Raw genomic sequence first — 18793 nt, 5'->3', positions numbered from 1 at the left:
AAAAAGATGGGTCTTCAAGGGTTCTTTAGCAAAGAATGGTTCTATGTAGAACAATTAACACCTGTATAATCATTTGCATGATTCAAGTTTTTTTTACATTGTAAAAAGGTTCTACAGATTGATGAGAGTGTGTTATATATGATTCTATTTCACATCAAAAAGGGTTCTAATATTTCTACAAGCTTGACATTGTAACAATAGAAAAACTATTTTGGTGCTATAGAGAACCACTTTAAAAACGGTTCTATATAACATCATCTTCAAGACATTCTGCCTCAGTCTGATGAACGGTTTCATAACGCAAAGTATCATTTAATCATGGACAGGGTTCTTTTTGTGTTCATGGTTCTACAAAGAACCATTTTATTTACTAAAGATCCGTTGATGAACCATCTTTTTTAAGAGTGTATGTTCCAGATATTTGTTCCTGGTCCTCGCTCTAAACACACACGCTCTACAAAAAGAAACGATTTTCAGAAAATCTTAGCTTAGACTTTTCAGACTGCAGCTGTTCTGTAATACTGCCGATTTTCTTCTGTTCTTGTTTCTCATTTTTCAAACAAGATCTACTGTGGAACCATCTGCTTTCATCTGCACCATGATTGAGGATTTTATCAGTGAGGTAAAGGTGGGGATGCAGGAAGCAATCTGCAAACTCACCTCCTGTAAAGCATTTTTTTTCTAAGAGCTGGGAACCAAAGCAAAGCGTGATGGCTGAGGAAACGCCCAATGTCCTATCAGAGCTATTCAAGAAGTCTGAGCGTGAGGACGCTCCTTCAACCGGATGGAAAATGCACGAAGCAAAACAGGAGACTGAATGTGACATCGCCGATATTACTGCTAAAATCGTTGTGGTTGTTCTTGATCATATGGATGGCGACAGTGTTGATAGAACAGATCTTAGAACCAGTGATCTGCTGAACGCTGCTGCTGAAAAAATCAAGCAGATAATATCGAGCTCAGAGGACAGTACCAACAAGAGGACGCTGCTTGAGCAAAACAAGAGGCAAAATGCTGAGGAGCTCCAGGCAAAGGCCACCAGATCTGTGAGCCAAGTTCTTCTCGGGTCTGTAGTTTGGGAAGTGAACGGTGGCTCCCCTGAGATGCCCAGCAGCATTGCCAGCGAAGCAAATCTGGACTCTGTGTTGGATGCGATGGCTCAGTCTGGATTCCCTACTGAGATAATGAGAGCTCACCTTGAAAGCACATCCAGGGAGATTGTGGACACTATTGTAGAGAGCATGGACATGCTCTCTAGCCAACGCAAGAAAAGAAGTAAGTCTGGATTTCCTTCTGTTGTTGGGAACATCTTCCAGACAATCAATGAGATGGTGAGGAAGTTCGTCCACCTGTCCAAGCAAGCTGTGAAGGAAAGCAGCACAGAACTTCTGTCAGTTGATGAAAATCTTTGTCTACAGAAGCAAATTGAAGTGGATTCACGAGCTGACGAGGTCATTCAGAATATTGTGGATCCATTTCAGAAGGAGGTACCACTTAACAAATCTGACTCGTCTGAAAATCATGAAGCCAGCCCGTCAAGTGACCAGAGAGATGAACGTGTTGAAGACAGCTCTCACTCCACTCCAGACCTCAAAGTGTGTGAAGGCAACGTTCTCACAGCCAAGTCTGAGAGATTTCTGTCTAAAGCCACTCAGGTGGTGAGTGACCTTCTTGTCAGGAGTGATCGATGCTCAACTTCAACTTCTACAGGATCATCCAAAGAGATACACGATGCTGCCGTTAACATTGCAGAAACAGTTGTTAAGGCCTTGGACAAACTTGTAGAATCAAGTGTGATTGACAGCCAAAGTGACTCTGAAGCAATAATAAGGTCACTTGAAGCATCCACACATACCCTGAACAGATCAGACATTTCGGAGGGGAGGGTTCCTTCAACCTCCTTGTTCAGAAGGGTGCGTGGCTATGTTCAGGCTCTTTTCACATCTCTAAAACGTGACGAACAAACAGCTGCTTCAGTTCAGGAGGCTCCAGTCTCTGATCTGCAGCGTTCTAAAGATCACACTGTTTCCCAGTTGGATGATCTCACAATAACATGCACAAACAATATTATTGGTGAGATTGTGCAGCTTTATCACTCGGCTGAATCTGAATCTCAGAGCCATGTTCCAGCTGGAGATGACGAGTGTGAGGCAATCCATGGAATTATTCAAGGTTTGGAAGAACTTGTGAAAGCAAGCAGTTCATCATCCAAGAGAGCTTCATCCAGCAGAGATCTAGGAGACCGTATGGACAGGTCATTCTTTAACTTAGACTCTGCCCTCAAAGCAAGTTCTTTACCTCATGCTGCTTCTTCCATTCATTCTGCTCAAAGACTTTTCAGTGCTGAGTTTGGAAGTAAAGCAACACAAACTGTCAAAGATGTCCTTCTAAAAACAGGAGGAGAATTTTCCACCTCAGTGTCCACACAGTCATCTGAGGCTTTCAGTCTAACTGATCTCCAGCCGGGCATTACTGAGAGGCCATCAGCTGCAGCCTCTTCTTTGTGCACCAAAGCCAGTTCTACAGCTGCAGATATGACGGAAATGTTTTTGAACCGTCTACAGAGGTATCGTTCATCAACTCCACTGCAAAAGAGTTTCCGCTCTGCTTCTCGCAGCATTTACAGAGGAGTGCACAAGAAGGTTTTTGGATTTTTTCTGGGGCTCCGAGAGTCATTCTCAGCACAGGTTGAGCCCGCAAAAGGAGCAGAGCTTGAAACGCTAACATCTCCAAGGTTCAAGGTTGATCTTGATACTTGTACAGATGAGGTCATTGTGAAGATTGTGGAGTTGTATAAGAGTGAACTCCTCCTGCCAAAACCAAGCACATCTACATTGCCTCAAATCAGCCATTCTATGGGTTTACTCTCAACCTTTCCAAGTGGTCATGGCAGTGATGAGGAAGACAAGGTCAGTAAGATCAGCAGCTCTGCCTCCAGACAAACTTCAATCAGAATGATAACAGTTAAAACGAAAGGCATCGTGAATGAGGCAGTTCAGAAAGTGGGTCATATCGCTCTCCAGAGAGCTGCTCCAAAGATTGCATGGGATGAACTCAGCCAGTGTTCTTTGGCTTCCACTCGAGGAACATCGGCTACACCCGTCTTGTCTGTAAGCTCAACAGATTCAGACAATGCTGCCCCTGCAACTACAGTTGTTGATGCCACAGACAAAACACCTGTCCTCAGTCCATCAGATATAGAATGTTCTGTTGTTACTGTTGTAGAGAGAGTTGTTGATGCTTTAGACTCTGGCCGTAGCATTAAAAGCATTCCTCTCTCGTCTGATATGAGTGATCTAAAAAGTGAAATCACTGCAAGTGGAATCAGACAAAAGCCTCCTCAGGATGACGCCCAAGTATATGAAGCTCAGTATGTGTGGAATGAGCACAAAGTCCGTCTGGATTCATGCACAGATGAGATCATCTCTAAAATTGTGGACTTGTACTGCAGTGAAGTCTCAGATGTTCTTTCAAAAGAGAGCATCCAGAAACTCACATCAGACTCCTTCCGTGTTCTATCCAAGCATTTAGTCCATGATGCTCTTTGGAAATTTGTAGTGCCGCTCCCTGCAGAGGAACCCATGAACATGCCAAGTGCAACGTCTGCTGATTCAGATGTGCTGTTCATAAGATCTTCATCAACGTTAATGAAGCGTCTGAACTTTTCAGCCTCTGAAATCGGAAGCTATGTTTGCACTGCCTTTCAGGGGTTTTTAGGGAGTTTACACAAATCGGAGGACATCACTTCTGATTCTGTGCGTTTGTTCGCTCAGCTTCGTCTGTTCAGAGGTGTGCGAAGGAAAGTGACTGAAGTTTTCAGTTTGCTAAGCACATCTGATAAATCAGACATCAGCAGCACAACAAACGAAACTGAGAAATATACAGTGTGGACCAAATCAACCAGGTCAACAACACCTCAGAGTAAACCTGATGGTATATGTTCATCAGCTGTGTCAGAGAGATCCTCCAACCAAGAGAATGGTGTCATTTTTAAGAAGCCAAGTTCTGCTGCTGAAGAGATCACCCAGCATCAGTTTCAACCACCTTCTGCCACAAACCAGCTGACACCTCTCATTACTGATGAGCCCACATGCTTTCATGAAGTTGGCCTAAGAAAATGCCTTGGAAGTAGACCTGGTCCTTCTCAGGCTTGTAGGAGCACCTCAGATTCTGTTATGGAGACATGGGTGAGGAATCTGCTGAGAGACCCTATTCAGGTTCTTTAGCTCTGGTCTACCTTTTTGTAGAGGAGTCTGTGAAGAGTTTGCTCCTGCACTGTCTGAGCCAAAACCCAGCACTTCCTAATGTTACATCTCCTGACCAAGACATGCAAGGCACCAGTGCAAGTTTTGAAAGCCAGAGCAGAAACTCAACTGGGTTTCAGTGTGTTTCCACCAATGCAGTGAGCCACTTCACAAAGGCTCTTGCAGATCTAGTGGTGCAATCACTGCCTTCAACTGGTTCTGTCTCTGGCAACAAGGACGATCCTCTCACGTTGCTAGTGACGCCCGAACGAAAGGACTCGGAGGGAATTCAGGACATTTCTGTAATGGACCTTGCATCACCGTCACACTTAAAGTGGATTGCCAGTGATGTTGTGAAAGAGACATTGCAGAATTTTATCATCTCCAGCCAGGAGGGTTCGTCTTCCTGTTCCAGCTCCAGCCCACAAAATGACAGCCCTGTTATGAATCCAGACCCTGTGGTTCTGAAGAAGGGACGTCATGGATTCTGCTCTAATGTCTGTAAGAAGGCTCCTGTGTTCAGCTTTGGCTTTAGGGTAAGTAAAAACCTTTAGATAATAATAACTGAATTATGTCACATGAATCCTATTCATATGATTGATTTACATGATCAGTGATTGTGTTAAGCTTTAAGACTGTGTGGTGTTTTTTAATTGCTGATTTTGTCTTAAATGCTGATCTTTTTTTTATGAAATGTTTTTTCTTCAAGAAATTAAACAACGTGTGTCCTGCTGGCCTGCTGTCTGCTGACCATCCACCAAACTCCTCCCCAGAAAATCTTCAAGAGTGTAAGTACCTGAAACAAAACACACAGAGGGCAGGTTATTCTTTCTAAGTGGACACAGTCATGACAGTGTTTTATAAATTTATGCACAGGTTTGACTCGTAATATCACATCTTTGTGTCTTAATGCAGTGCAGTGTATAAAGCAGGTTTCAGTTGTTGGTTCTGATTGATGTTTTTCATCTTTTGCAGCTTTGCAGACAGAATCAAAGGATTTGTTGACCCCCTTCAAGAAGGCGCGCAAGTGCTTGTCCAGGATCTTCTCGTCCGTCGGCAAAGCTCTGCCGAACCCCCTCAGTTGCATGACCCAACCATCTTAAACCCTCCTCTGCACGTTTATTTAAGACAGTATATTCTGCACTTTTTTCATGTAAAATTTGAGAATGCTAAATCAGTTGTGTATTGAGAGCTGCATTTCCCATTTGAGAGTGCAGTATTAAAGACATTCATATTCACCCTCACACTGGCTGCTCAAGCACCAATGTAAGTGACACTGAGACCAGCGGCTCGCAGGACTGTCAGAGGAGCACTGGTCCCGGAGGAACTCACATCAGACTCCTTCCATGTTCTATCCAAGCATTTATTCCATGATGCTCTTTGGAAATTTGTAGTGCCGCTCCCTGCAGAGGAACCCATGAACATGCCAAGTGCAACGTCTGCTGATTCAGATGTGCTGTTCATAAGATCTTCATCAATGTTAATGAAGCATCTGAACTCTTCAGCCTCTGACATCGGAAGATATGTTTGCACTGCCTTTCAGGGGTTTTTAGGGAGTTTACACAAATCAGAGGACATCACTTCTGATTCTGTGCGTTTGTTCGCTCAGTTTCGTCTGTTCAGAGGTGTGCGAAGGAAAATGACTGAAGTTTTCAGTTTGCTGAGCACATCTGATAAATCAGACATCAGCATCAGTTTCAACGACCTTCTGCCACAAACCAGTTGACACCTCTCATTACTGATGAGCCCACATGCTTTCATGAAGTTGGCCTAAGAAAATGCCTTGGAAGTAGACCTGGTCCTTCTCAGGCTTGTAGGAGCACCTCAGATTCTGTTATGGAGACATGGGCGAGGAATCTGCTGAGAGACCCTATTCAGGTCCGGCTCCTCTGACAGCCCTGAAACCGGTCATGAGGTCACCAACATTGGTGTTTGTAACAGACACAGGCTCTCCTAATCGGTTAAGAATCACAGGAAACAACAGACTATCGTTTTGGAGAGAATTCTCCTCGGCCTGGTTGAGAAGTTTATTCCTCAGGTCCTCTTAAGATACGCCCCACACTAAACAGTCCCTCTTGATGTCCCACCCACAGTGTTTGATTGACAGGAGAGCCTCGTTAGTAGTCAAAATGCAATTATAAACAGGATTGCAAATACATTTTCTTTTTGGCAGAGTTGGAGCGACGATGAGGAAATGCAGTTGCAATTATTGCTTAATTTTTAGTATTAAAAATACTATTGAAAGCACTTTACCTTCACATATTCACTTTTCCAGCTATCATACTCATAAAATCTTGATTTAAATACACATTTTGTATTAGAATAAGAATTATGTCTTAAATAAAGCACACCCATGTTGGCAATTAAAAATACACTATTTATTTAGCATTTCCAAATTTGTCTTTGAATTTGGAGAAAAGCCCAGAATATCCTGCTCGTATAAATAAATGCCCTTGACAGCTCAGTACTTTGTGTGTGTGTTTATTTATTTATTTATGCAGCTAAATTTACTCTCATTAATTGAGTAAACCAATGAATCTAATCTTGTCATGAACTGTCGCAAGACCTTCTTCATATGTATAAGAGCTGCAGCAAATGATTAATTTCATAGTCAAATAATCTATTGATTATTGAAATACATAACCGATTGGATTATTAATCACTAAATTACAAAATAACTCGCACCTACGAGCTTTTGAGCTTTATGTTGTTATATGCAGTTTATTAAGTTACAATGAAGACAATAAAGATGAATATCTTATTAAGAAATTCACTTTCATGCTAAAACAAAAGATGAATAAAACTCCAAAATATGTTTAAATCAAGGATGTGAAAAGTATCAGCAAAATAATGATAATATGATAGTTTTCCTTTAATCAGGTAAATAAAAAACTCGGTCTAAATGGAAATGTTAAATGGACGCGGTGCAGTCTGTGCTCTGTGCGTTCTGCAGCCTGTCTAAATTCTACAGTCACAGGTCTTTACTGAAACAGCGTAAGGTCAGCGTCTCTCCGTGCTCCTGTCTCGCTCTCCTCTGAGATCAGATATTCCCCTGCAGAGAAGATGATGGAGCTGATGGAAAAGTGGCGCATGTTTGTGACAAACTTGTTCTTTTAACAGTTAAATTTGTGCGATTTTGTGTAAACATTTCATTTTAACGGTAACCCTCTATGTTTGCTCAACAGGTCATTTACACTATATGGCCAAAGGTCTGTGAACACCTATACATTGCACCCATATAAGATTGTTGGACATCCCATTCTGAAACAGTGGGCATTAATAAGGCTTTTTATAGGCATCCCTACTAATTACACACCTTTCCAAAGCACTACAGCTGTATGGAATTTTTTTTTCTGAAAAATTGAACTCACTGGGAAGCCAGGTCAAGAATGGTCATAAGAAATTCTCTGATCTATATGCTGGCGAACGATCTGAACTACAGCTTAAATGAATGCATACGAAGCAACGGAAGGCTAAAAAGATGTCAAAGAACTTCCAGTTGCAATTTCCACTTTCCGAAATGTCCTTAAGAAGTGGCGGTCAAAGTCAAGGTAAGACCTCTAAGGCCTAGAAAACTCTCAGATAGAGCAACTTATATGCTGACCAGAACTGCAAAGCAGGAACCCCACGTGACAGAAAACCTACAGGGTGTTTTAGGTGACAGGAACAGTGGTGCACCATTCTACAGTGCAGCGTTGTTGACTTTATTAAAAAAGTCAACATCTGAAGTGTAGAAAACAACATCTAGATGAGCCAAATGAATTTTAAAAACAAGTGCAGTGGACCATGCTGAGATGACCTGTGGAGCAGCTTTCAGCACAACTATCTAACCGAGATCAATCTTCTGCATCCTCCTCAGCCGCTGCAATGAGGAGGATGTGCTCCCACGCCAGCTAAGGGTGGTTTTACAAATAACACAACTGACAACCTTTTTATCTGAGTTCGTCTTGAAACGCTGCCACACTTCTGAGGATTTTGTTTTTTGAGGCTGCCATCGCGCTTTTGTTAACTCTCCGGTGAGCAGTAGTGTCAAAACGTTCCTAGTGAGCGCGAGAAAGAGAAAGACTCGTAATGACGTCACCAACTAATCCACCACCGAATAAGTTAACAATTAGTTTGACTGTCGATTTTAGTCGAATCACTGCAGCCCTAATACGTTTGTGCATTTTCCAAATGTATTCATTGTGTGATGTTTAAGCACCATAAAACAGGAGAATGTGGCATATTAACCCTGAGAAAAGCTTCAATGGTGGTTTTAATTCGACCAAACTGAGCGTCTCTCCAGACAGCTGGTCTGAGAATTTGGCGATTGATCCTTAAACTTGTTCATTTCTGCCCCCAGAGGAGTCTCACCACATGCGCATCCACCTTGGCCAGAGTTAAACTGAGGAGAATCGATGCTTTCAGTCAGATGTCATGGTTTATATCACTATATATAAAACGCACAAGTCTTCCTTTATTGTCAGATGCACTGTGATTTTTCCCTGCTGACCACACAAACTCGTCCACAGAGCAATTATGACCAATAAGCTCTTATTAGTGATTTGTTTAATCAGAGTAATTATAAAAAGGGTCTGAGGTATGTTACGTGCAGGTTTTTAAACATTAGTTATAGACATCCTGACCCCCGGACATCCTCTCTATCTGATATGCATACGCTACTCACAAAAAGTTAGGGATATTTGGCTTTCGGGTGAAGTTTATGGAAAACGTGAAAAATTCACGCTACAGTGATGTTATATCATGAAAGTAGGGCGTTTAATTAGAAGCATGCATTTTACATTTATGGTATTTGGCTCATGCTCTTATCCTAGGTAGGCGAAGGTGCTGTTAGGAGTCTTGCCCAAGGTCTCTCATTGGTATAGTGTAGGGTGCTTACCCAGGTGGGGATTGTACCCCAGTCTACAGCATAGAAGGCAGAGGTGTTACCCACTACACTACACCAACCACATGTGTATGCATGCAGTGGTGATTTCCTCATCTCAAGCAATTTATTGAAATTAATGCCGACAGCAGTGTTTGGTAACGTTACCCCAACAAAAAATGTCAGTGTCTCAATAACTCGTCACTACGCAACTCACAGTCAATGTGGAGAACAGAGACACGGGACGGTGTTTTAAGGTGGAAGGGCTGATATTTTACTCAGTATTACACTTCAACGGTGACGTCAAAATGATTTGCCTTTTTAAATTAGAATTCTTTTGATCATGTACATCAAATAGAGCTCATTGTGGGTCAGCTCTGACTGGGAGGTCAGGGTAAGATACGTTTGTTCAAGGGTTCTTTCAAAAAAGCAGTAGTAATATTTAGAACCATCACTTCTACATAGAACCATTTCATGCTTAAGTGGTTCTTTGCATAGTGAAATTGTCGTTCGTGTTGATAGAGAATGTGTTGTATATGGTTCCGTATAGAGCCTTTTTGAAACTGGTTGTATGTAGCACCAAAAAGGGCAGTGCTGTTGTTACGATGTCAAGCTTGGAACAACAGAAGAACCCTTTTGGTGCTATATAGAACCATCATCAACAACGTTCTGTATAGAATCATATACGGCGCATTGTTCGTCAATCTGAAGAACTATTTAAGCATGAAATGGTTCCATTACTGCCTTTGCTAAAGAACCTGTGGAGATCTTTTTAAGCGTGCGAGATTAGAAATATCGCCATAATATCGAAAGGTAAATCGTAATGGTATCGTATCGCGACAGCTTCTGGGCGGCCGCTGTGGTCGTTCGTACCGCCAGACCAGCAGGTGGCAGTGTAGCATGTGAACCGGTCAGGGAGAAGTACTCAGCGACAGGAGGAGACGCGGTGATGTCTGTGTTTGTCGCTGTTTGTCGCTCTGTGATGAACTGCAGGGCTTCTGTTTGAGGGGCTGTGTCGGGGTCATGGAGCACTACCGGCGGGCTGTGCAGAAGGACTGTGAGCGGATCCTCGGCACGTTTCAGGCATCCGACTCGGTGCGCTACGAGGAGTTCAGCACCATCTGGAGACAAATGAACTTCTCCAGCATATTTTAGTAAGAAAACGTGTTTTCCGCTTATGAAACATCTCATGTAGTGTCCCAACATCTAATATTGTGTTGGAGGCTGAAGTTAGCTTCCTGTTCGCCAGCTACTTGTTCGATTTTCTCCGTTCCACCTTAAATGGTGTAGAAGTTAAGTTACATTCCGGGGTCAGCTACTTGTTCGATTTTCTCCGTTCCACCTTAAATGGTGTAGAAGTTAAGTTACATTCCGGGGTCAGTTACTTGTCCCAATTTTTCCGTTCCACCTTAAATGGTATAATAACGTTAGTTACATTCCGGGGTCAGCTACTTGTCCCAATTTTTCCGTTCCACCTTAAATGGTGTAGCGGTTACATTCCGGGGTCAGCTACTTGTCCCAATTTTTCCATTCCACCTTAAATGGTGTAGTAACGTTAGTTACATTCCGGGGTCAGCTACTTGTCCCAATTTTTCCGTTCCACCTTAAATGGTGTAGTAATGTTAGTTACGTTAGTTACAAGCGACTTGTCCCAATTTTTCCGTTCCACCTTAAATGTGCGGTAGTGGTTAGTATTTAGTTCTGAACGGCTCGTGTTCTAGAAATGCTGACAATACTTTATAACAATAGCAAAGCCTTGAAGTGGACACTGTAAGTGACCTTTGCTTGTAAGTGAAACGTCGTTTGTCCACTCCTGCGTCTCTTTGCAGCGGTCAGATGGAGCGCAGTGAGACGAGGGCCTTCGCGCGCTTGGCTCTGTCTGTTGTGTCTCCGTACCTCTTCCCGCCGTACACCTTCCAGATCCGAGTAGGAGGCCTTTACCTTCTTTATGGCCTCTACAACACCCAGTTCACCGCTCCCAAAGAGAAGGTACGAGGCTTTGCTCTTCCTCTCCGGTTTGTGGGCCTCTGCCTCCTGCTGTGATTGTGTGTTTGTCTCTGGTGCAGATTCGCCTGGCTCTGAAGGACTGGGGTGAGCTGATCAGATTTCAGCAGGACGCCGTTAATGCCCAGCACTACGACGTGGTGTATATCCTGAGAAAACTCCTGTCGGAAAAAGCCTTCTACTTCACCGCCATGCCAGACATCGTAAGTTTAATCACCGTTTCCGATTTCGATTGGACTTGTGCCTGTAATCTGGAATACGGCGATATTAGACACAATGCTATCACAAACACTTTAGCTGTGTCCCAATTCAGGGGCTGCATCCTTCGAAGGATGCGGACCTCTGAAGGCCGCGTAGACCTGCGAAGGCTGAACCGAAACGAGATGGTCTGCTCTACCGCTGCTCCTGCTCTTACCGCTGCACCACGAAACCGCCTCTTTTACAGTTCTTTAAAGATGAAGCCAGAAACTTTGATTGTACTTGTTTATTTTTCATTTATGGGAGATATGTGGATAGCCATTCGGTCTTCTGCCGACGCCGCCGTGTTCTCAAATGCACTCAATGAACCTCGGGATATGTTGGCTGGCGATGGATCCGCCGGTTGGATCCTTCGTTGCCATGGAAAAGACACGTTTCTCAGCCTCATATGGAGGAATCTTTGAAATAGGACAGCCTAGTTGCGCTGCTGTGATGCAGCCCCCGAACTGGGACACAGCTCTTGGAAAACGGGCGGTCAGTCAGGCTGCGGCTGCACCAGAGATTCCCGAGACACAGAGCAGCTCTAAACTCACAGACTCCCACTACGCTGTCACTCTCTGATCACGTGATACGGTCTCGCCTCTGAACAGATCGTGTAAACAGCCACAGCACAGCAGAAGGGGGAGCAGCATGGAGAAAGAGAAATGCTCAGTCCCACGAGTAAAAGTACATTTACAGTCAGAAACTTCGTGTGTATGAAGTACGAGAGGATATCGGACTTGTCCGTCCTTAAGGACCCGGTTCTGCTTAATAAGCAGCTGGGTCTAACCTGCTAATCCGCCGATATTCAGCCTTAAACTTTAAGTTGCAACATTTGCTAAACGGTTCTCCGTTAAACGACTGCTGTATCATGTACAGTTTTTAAGGTGGTGCCGTGCAGTAATAGTATATTTAGTTGGAGCAGCTTCACTGCTGTTTGTAAGAGTCTCAGTGCTCCGTGGTAGATTCTCAGCTCCTGTCCTGACTCACTGCACACGTGGCAGTGATACACAGTGAGGATTATTGTGTGGACAGTTTTTATCTTTTACTTTTATACTGGTATTAAAAATGACATTTGAAATTAATCTTTATGACGTGAGTTATGTTATGAGTTAAAGGGACCCTTCAGTGTTCAGGGTGGTGTATATACTCCACAGATAAGATGCCTTTGTCATTGCACAGTGTACAGTGAAATTGAGGAGCAATCCAACGGCACTTTACACACAAAACAATTAAACATGAGGCTTAAATATATAAAGTGCAGATTTATATAAAGTGCAAAAATCTTAAATATAAAGAAAAAGGACTATAAAACTATATATTCTAAACAGGCAATAGACAAGTGAGGTAGCAGTTAGGTTTGGCACATTCCTTGGGTAGCTTAGAGTTATATAATATGGCACATCTTAAGAATTATTGCACAGAAAGAATATAGATCGCACACTCGAACAGATAGTGCACTGAATAATAACAAGAACAGAGCTGGACTGGGACTGTGTGCAGTGTCCTGTGAAATCAGTGGCAGTAAAGACAATAATTTCAGTGGTGGTTGGTTAGTGTAGTGGTTAATACCGCTGCCTTCTACGCTGTAGACTGGGGTTCAATCCCCCAGCAGGGCAAGCCCCCTACACTATACCAATAAGGGTCCTTGGGCAAGACTCCTAACACCGCCTTGGCCTCCCTGTGTAAAATGATCAAATTGTAAGTCGCTCTGGATAAGAGCGTCAGCCAAAATGCCGTGAATGGAATGTAATGCATTTCCCTGCACATAGAATTGAACTGAAAACCTGTTCACTCAAATCTTACTTGTTGCTGTCGGAACAAAACATTTCATCGTTTTTGTCTTTTTTATATTTTTAACAAACTTTGAAAACGCCAGCTGTGTACGTTTGCATGACAAATGGATAAAATGGCACAAGATAAAACGTTTTTACACTTGCCTTGAAAATTCAGACCTTCTTCTGTAAAGTTCCCTTTTTTGAGATGCAAGGTTTCGTTCTGAGCCTGGCGCTTGCTGAATTACAGTGAATAAACGTGTGAAATACATGAATATACGTCAAGAATTTGAAACTACGGCCGTTATGCTTTAACAATGCAGGGGTTGGGTTGACGAACATGATCTTATCTAATCTGTGATTTTGAAGTTTTCACGCTTTTAAAAAAAGCAGCTCTATGCTGAAGGTTTTCTGGTTAGAGCCTGTGAAAAATGCATCGCAGTATCAGAATCGTGTCAGTATTGGCAGATAATTGCTTAAATAAAAACAGCGATGGTCCCAGACTGACGATTAGATTTGACCAATATTTCAGACGGTCATTTGAGGACGTGCGTGTTGTACCCCTGGGCTATAATACGCTGAAACATCAGTGTTTAATTTATGGTACTGCATTTCTAGATCTCAGTGTATGAATTTCCTCCATAATGCTTATTAAGGTTAAGTGATACTTTTTAAATCCCACAAACGGGGAAATTCCACCTCCACATTTAACCCATCCGTGAAGTTAAACACCACATACACACTAGGGGCAGTGAGCACACTTGCCCGGAGCGGTGGGCAGCCCTATCCACGGCACCTGGGGAGCAACTGGGGGTTAGGTGTCTTGCTCAAGGACACCTCAGTCATGGAATGTCCATGTGTCCCCCTGTGCAGGGGATCGAACCGGTGACCTTCCGGTCACAGGGCCAGTTCCCTAACCTCCAGCCCACGACTGACTATTTAAGTAGATGTAGTCCCACTTTCTGCATTTCATAGATGTTCATGTATCTGCAACACTATCGATGTATTGACTTGCGTACAGGTAAAATATTAGATGTTGGCATTGGCCCATGATTCTCATAACGTTGTCCTTTCTCTCTATCCTTCTCTCAGTTCTTGCTGAGGTGCTAGTTCCTGTTGGATCACTGGGTACACTGTGGTCACCTATATCTGCCCATTAGTCTAGCCTGCTGTACTCGTTGTAATCATTAGCATCATTAGGTGGTCAGTGGCAGAGTTCTGCATGTTTCCTACATCGCCATGTGTTTTGGGTGCAGCTGTTCTTTAACCTGAAGAGGAAACGAGGGGAGAAGGGTCGAAAGCTGTGCGATGCGTTCGTCGATCGGCCGTCCCGTCCGCAGGAGCTCATCAGCGCAGACATGCTGGAGGTGAGGCAGATCAGAGATGTAAAGCTATTGTAGCACTGGTCAGACTGCATACCTAAATCATCACACAGCTGCCTCAAACCTCATCGATCTCAAGCAGACCTGCTCCTGGTCTCAGACTCTGTATGACACTGTTATCTATAAACATGGATATAAGTGTGTTGCGTAGCTAAAACCGATGTAGCAGCCGTCTTTAATCCGTTTGACACAGTTTCTACGCTGAACGTGTCTTGGCTTCACCATACAGGGAAAACTGTAGTAATTAGATTTTTCACCCCTTCATCACTTGAACATGAATGACCAAGCAAACAGCACCACCTGTAGAAGATTTGTATTAGATCGGACGCTCCTGATTGATTAATCTCACCTTCGTTAGGCCTGTCCCAGTCATTATAGAACCTGCAGACTGCAGTCATTGGAGTTGGCTAAATGATTAATTGTTAGATCTCACAGTCATTTGATTGCCACAGCAAACAGAATGTCAGTTGAGTTTTAATCAGTTTGATGCAAATGCACGTAAATAAAAGAAAGCAGAAAAGGCTTTGAGATTGAGTGACGGGTCCTAAGACAACAACAAAAGTTATAACTTCTGTTTGGTGCTGTAACACCTTTATAAGGCTGTAGTGAGTGATACCTGTTAATTTAATAACTGAGTAGTGTTTATTTATTTGACGAGTGAGTTATGTTTATTCATTGGATGGGTAATAACACCTTTTATAGGGCCGTGGTAAGTTTATTTGATACGTGGTAATAATACTTTTACAAGGTGGTGGTGAGTAACGTTTGTTTATTTAATGATTAGTAATAACACCTTTATAAGGCAGCGGTAAGTAGCATTTATTATTATTATTATTATTTTTAGTGATTGGTAATAATACCTTTATAGTGCAGCCGTAAGTAACGTTTGTTTGTTTGATGATTGGGTTTAATGACTAGATTTAATGACTGTGACAGGCCAAACCGTCATACAGCAGTACAACTACACCCTCTTTTCACATAGTAAAGTAATAACAAATAAACGTAATAATGATCATATTTGCTTATGTATGTATGAATTACAGGAACTGGCTAACGTGCATGAGCACTACGAAAAGTTGAAGCAAGCAGTTTCACCGCTGCCGGACACGTCTGGTCTCAGCCTCATCAAACAGAACCTGGTGCCCAAACTACACAGCGCTGTGCTCAGCTACTATAGCTGGCAGCAGAACCAGGCCGTAAGTGTTGAGTGAGTGAATGATGGAGAAAGAGGCCTGAAAGACTTGCTGCTGCTTTATTGCTACATATTTACAGGTTTTTCTTTTTCCCTCTTCACTGTGTACTGCGCTGTTTAGGGAGGCCGCTATTCTGGTGTATGAAAACAAATTGGAGAAAATTCACCACACTTACAGTCCACAATGCATTGCAACAGAGCAATGATCTACCAGAACTGGTTAATGAGGAGCCCTGCCACTTCCTATTTCCCCTGTTATATCAACGACTGAACATGACTGCAGAACGCCAGAGCGCACCCGCAAGCGAGTCCTCAGTGAATGGGTTGAAAGGGTTTTTAGGAAAGGCAAAGGTTATATTTAGAACCATGTATTCTGTATAGAACCGTTTTGTGCTTAAATGGATCTTCGCATGTTGCAACGGTTCTTCATAGTGCTGGAGAATGTGTTGTATATGTTTCTATAGAGAATCTTTTTGAAACTGGTTCTATGTAGAAACATACACAACACATTCTTCATCTACATGAAGTCTTTTAGATGCACTCGATTGTGCTTTAGAGTCGTGTGGTGTAACCGCGGCTTTAGGAAATCATTAAGCACAACTCTAATCAGGGGGGTGCACTTATTTGTGTTTGTCTGTCTGTCTCTGTCTGTCTGTGTAGGAGTTTGACAGTCAGGGTGGCAAGAGCGACGTAGGTGCAGGAGAAGGAACTTCATGTCAAGAGGTGCTGTGATTTTTCTTTACTTACAGCCTTTATGTCTTACTCTCACTGTCATTTTCTGTTTGGACCCCTTATAACTGTCACGTATATTTGGGCCCCATTCAATTCTGATAAAAGTTCGCCGCTGTTGTGGACGTGCAGTTTGTGTGATTGTAATTGACTGACAGACTGTGTCTGTTTGTGCTGTAACTCTGAACGTTTCTGTCCAGCAGAGCTCTCAGAGAGCACAGCTGCTGCAGTCCATCAAATCCAGGTCGTACGGACAGGCTGCAGAGGTATGTTGTCCAAACGCATGCTGAGACAAACAGCAAACATGAGTCAGTGTTAACGCCTGTGTGGTGTTGATGTGTTTGTTACTCAGTGGTGTGATGGACCCTTATTATTGTTTTGCATAACCATACATATAACCATACGTCCATAACAATTTATGTAAAAATCCCAGATGTTTAAAATATCACAAATGTTCAGCGTAGGGTTCTCCTTTAAAACTCAGCAGCACTGCTGTGTCTGATCCACTCAGACCAGCACAACACACGCTAAAACACCACCACCACGTCCCCTCACATACCTGCTATGTGAGGGTCCATGGGGGTCCTGACCTCTGAAACACAGGGTGAAAGGGGGTAACGAAGTATCAGATGGAAGATTTCCTGACTTGTAATATCGTCTGTGGTTGTGAATCAGGCTTCCAAGTCTCGCCGTCACAGACAAGTAGAATTGACCTCAGCAGCCACAGAGACTACAACGGGTGAAGTGTCAAACTATAAGAAAGTCCTGTCCCTCAAAGAGCGCACCGAGCTACGCTTCATGAGCCACGGTAGGTTCCCTGCCCTTTAACCTCTCTCTCATTCAGATGAGCCAGTGATACTGAGTGGCAGCTTTTTTCTGTCCAATAGGAAACCTGAACAAAGAGCTGATGGGCGTGACCCGGCTGTGGTGCCTGACTACGCTGGGCGAGAAGACTGAAGGTAATCACGTCCCAGAGGGCCACGCAGAGTGTGGGATTAGCTTCAGTCGATCATGCTTCTGTTCGGTTGTCTTTGACAATGTGTCTTTCATTTTTCTCTGTTTTAGAGAAAAAGAAAAGGCGATTCAACTGGGAATCAGAGCAAGAGAGTGATGAACACTGAACAGAGAAGACTGGACGAGCTTTTAACAGGTCCCACCTGAGTGGACAGATCATTAAGAAGCTACTACAAAGCAAGTAGACCTAATGGAGAGCGCTGAAGTCTCCTTCCTCTCATTTGTGTGTCGTTTAAAGGTGCAGCAGTTCAACCTGATTTCCAGCTGCTGCATCTGTAGTTGTGGTCCACTGAGCAATGAAGCTGTAGTTGTTGACCGGCCCATATTGGAAACTCGACTGTGTAAAGAAAAATAGTGGAATCTGTGAAAAGTTGATGCGTTCAAGTTCTAAGTGATGGATTTATGTATCCTTGGGGGATTTTAGCAGTGCAATAAGCCCTTCTATGTCTCGAAGAGAAGGCACCACTCTTACAAAGAACCAGGTATGTGTTGATAGCTCCCCCTTTGTGGCGAATCCTTGGCCTGCTAAACATGAGTGAGTGAGTTCAAACTCTGTGATGCACCATTAGGGGCTTTAGCAGTGCAAGTAGCCCTTCTATGTCTCAAGGAGAAGGCACCACTCTTACAAAGCACAAAGAACCAGTTATGTGTTGATAGCTCCCCCTTATGGTGAATCCTTGGCCTGCTAAACATGAGTGAGTGAGTTCAAACTCTGTGATGGATTTATGCACCATTAGGGGCTTTAGCAGTGCAAGTAGCCCTTCTATGTCTCGAGGAGAAAGCTAACAATTACCCTAGCATGCGATGTTTAAATCAGAACGACTCTGTCCATTCAGTTCCATAGACTAACACAAGTTTGTTAATGTGATAATTAACGTAGGTCTTTTAAACAAGGTTCTTTTTAAATGATATATATTTTATATGTATAATTACAAATAATAGATGTTTTGACACCTTTTCACCTTTTATGTTGTTTTTAATTTGTTTTTACCTTTTTATGTTGTGAAAATGCTGCTGTAAAAAGTTAATGATGCTGATTGTGTGACAAAAATGCTGTTTTCTAGATAAAAAGATAAAAGATTCTGTCGAAATGTCTCTTTGTCTCTTTGGTACATACATCCACATGTTCGGCCTGCGTCCGTTTAGCCCCGCCCACTCACACTCAAGTCATTTACATATCTCAGAGAGCTGCAGTCATGAATATAGCCCGTTTAATTTGGGGGCTGTTTTTAATGTGGGGGGTTGTTTTCTCCAAAACCGTTGGAATAGATTTCGATGGAAATGTGTACGATTTGTGAAACTGGAAACAAACTGTATTTTCGTCTGTGACGAAAACGTTTAAATAAACGTTT

General features: G+C 43.0%; 2 protein-coding genes across 2 annotated transcripts; both read left to right on the top strand.

The window, feature by feature from the left end:
* The first annotated feature begins 3688 nt into the window (after window positions 1–3688).
* On the top strand, window positions 3689–5380 carry LOC119263504. The gene is made up of 3 exons (XM_037538708.1): window positions 3689–4780; window positions 4954–5032; window positions 5220–5380. Exons 1-3 carry the CDS (start codon window positions 4184–4186, stop codon window positions 5345–5347), a joined length of 804 nt encoding a protein of 267 aa, XP_037394605.1. The 5' UTR covers window positions 3689–4183; the 3' UTR covers window positions 5348–5380.
* Window positions 5381–10015: 4635 nt separating this feature from the next.
* snapc1b (small nuclear RNA activating complex, polypeptide 1b) lies at window positions 10016–18532 on the top strand. Its single transcript, XM_017683386.2, has 10 exons — window positions 10016–10262; window positions 10938–11097; window positions 11175–11315; window positions 14381–14491; window positions 15550–15702; window positions 16359–16421; window positions 16631–16693; window positions 17103–17235; window positions 17315–17386; window positions 17493–18532. The coding sequence occupies exons 1-10, from the start codon at window positions 10132–10134 to the stop codon at window positions 17546–17548; spliced, it is 1083 nt and encodes a 360-aa protein (XP_017538875.1). The 5' UTR covers window positions 10016–10131; the 3' UTR covers window positions 17549–18532.
* The last annotated feature ends 261 nt before the right edge of the window (window positions 18533–18793 follow it).

The sequence above is a fragment of the Pygocentrus nattereri genome, chromosome 5 (genome assembly GCF_015220715.1).
Source record: "Pygocentrus nattereri isolate fPygNat1 chromosome 5, fPygNat1.pri, whole genome shotgun sequence".
In the NCBI taxonomy this organism is placed as follows: domain Eukaryota; kingdom Metazoa; phylum Chordata; class Actinopteri; order Characiformes; family Serrasalmidae; genus Pygocentrus; species Pygocentrus nattereri.
Note: the sequence above shows the minus strand (reverse complement) of the source record. Positions and strands in the feature narration are given on the sequence as shown.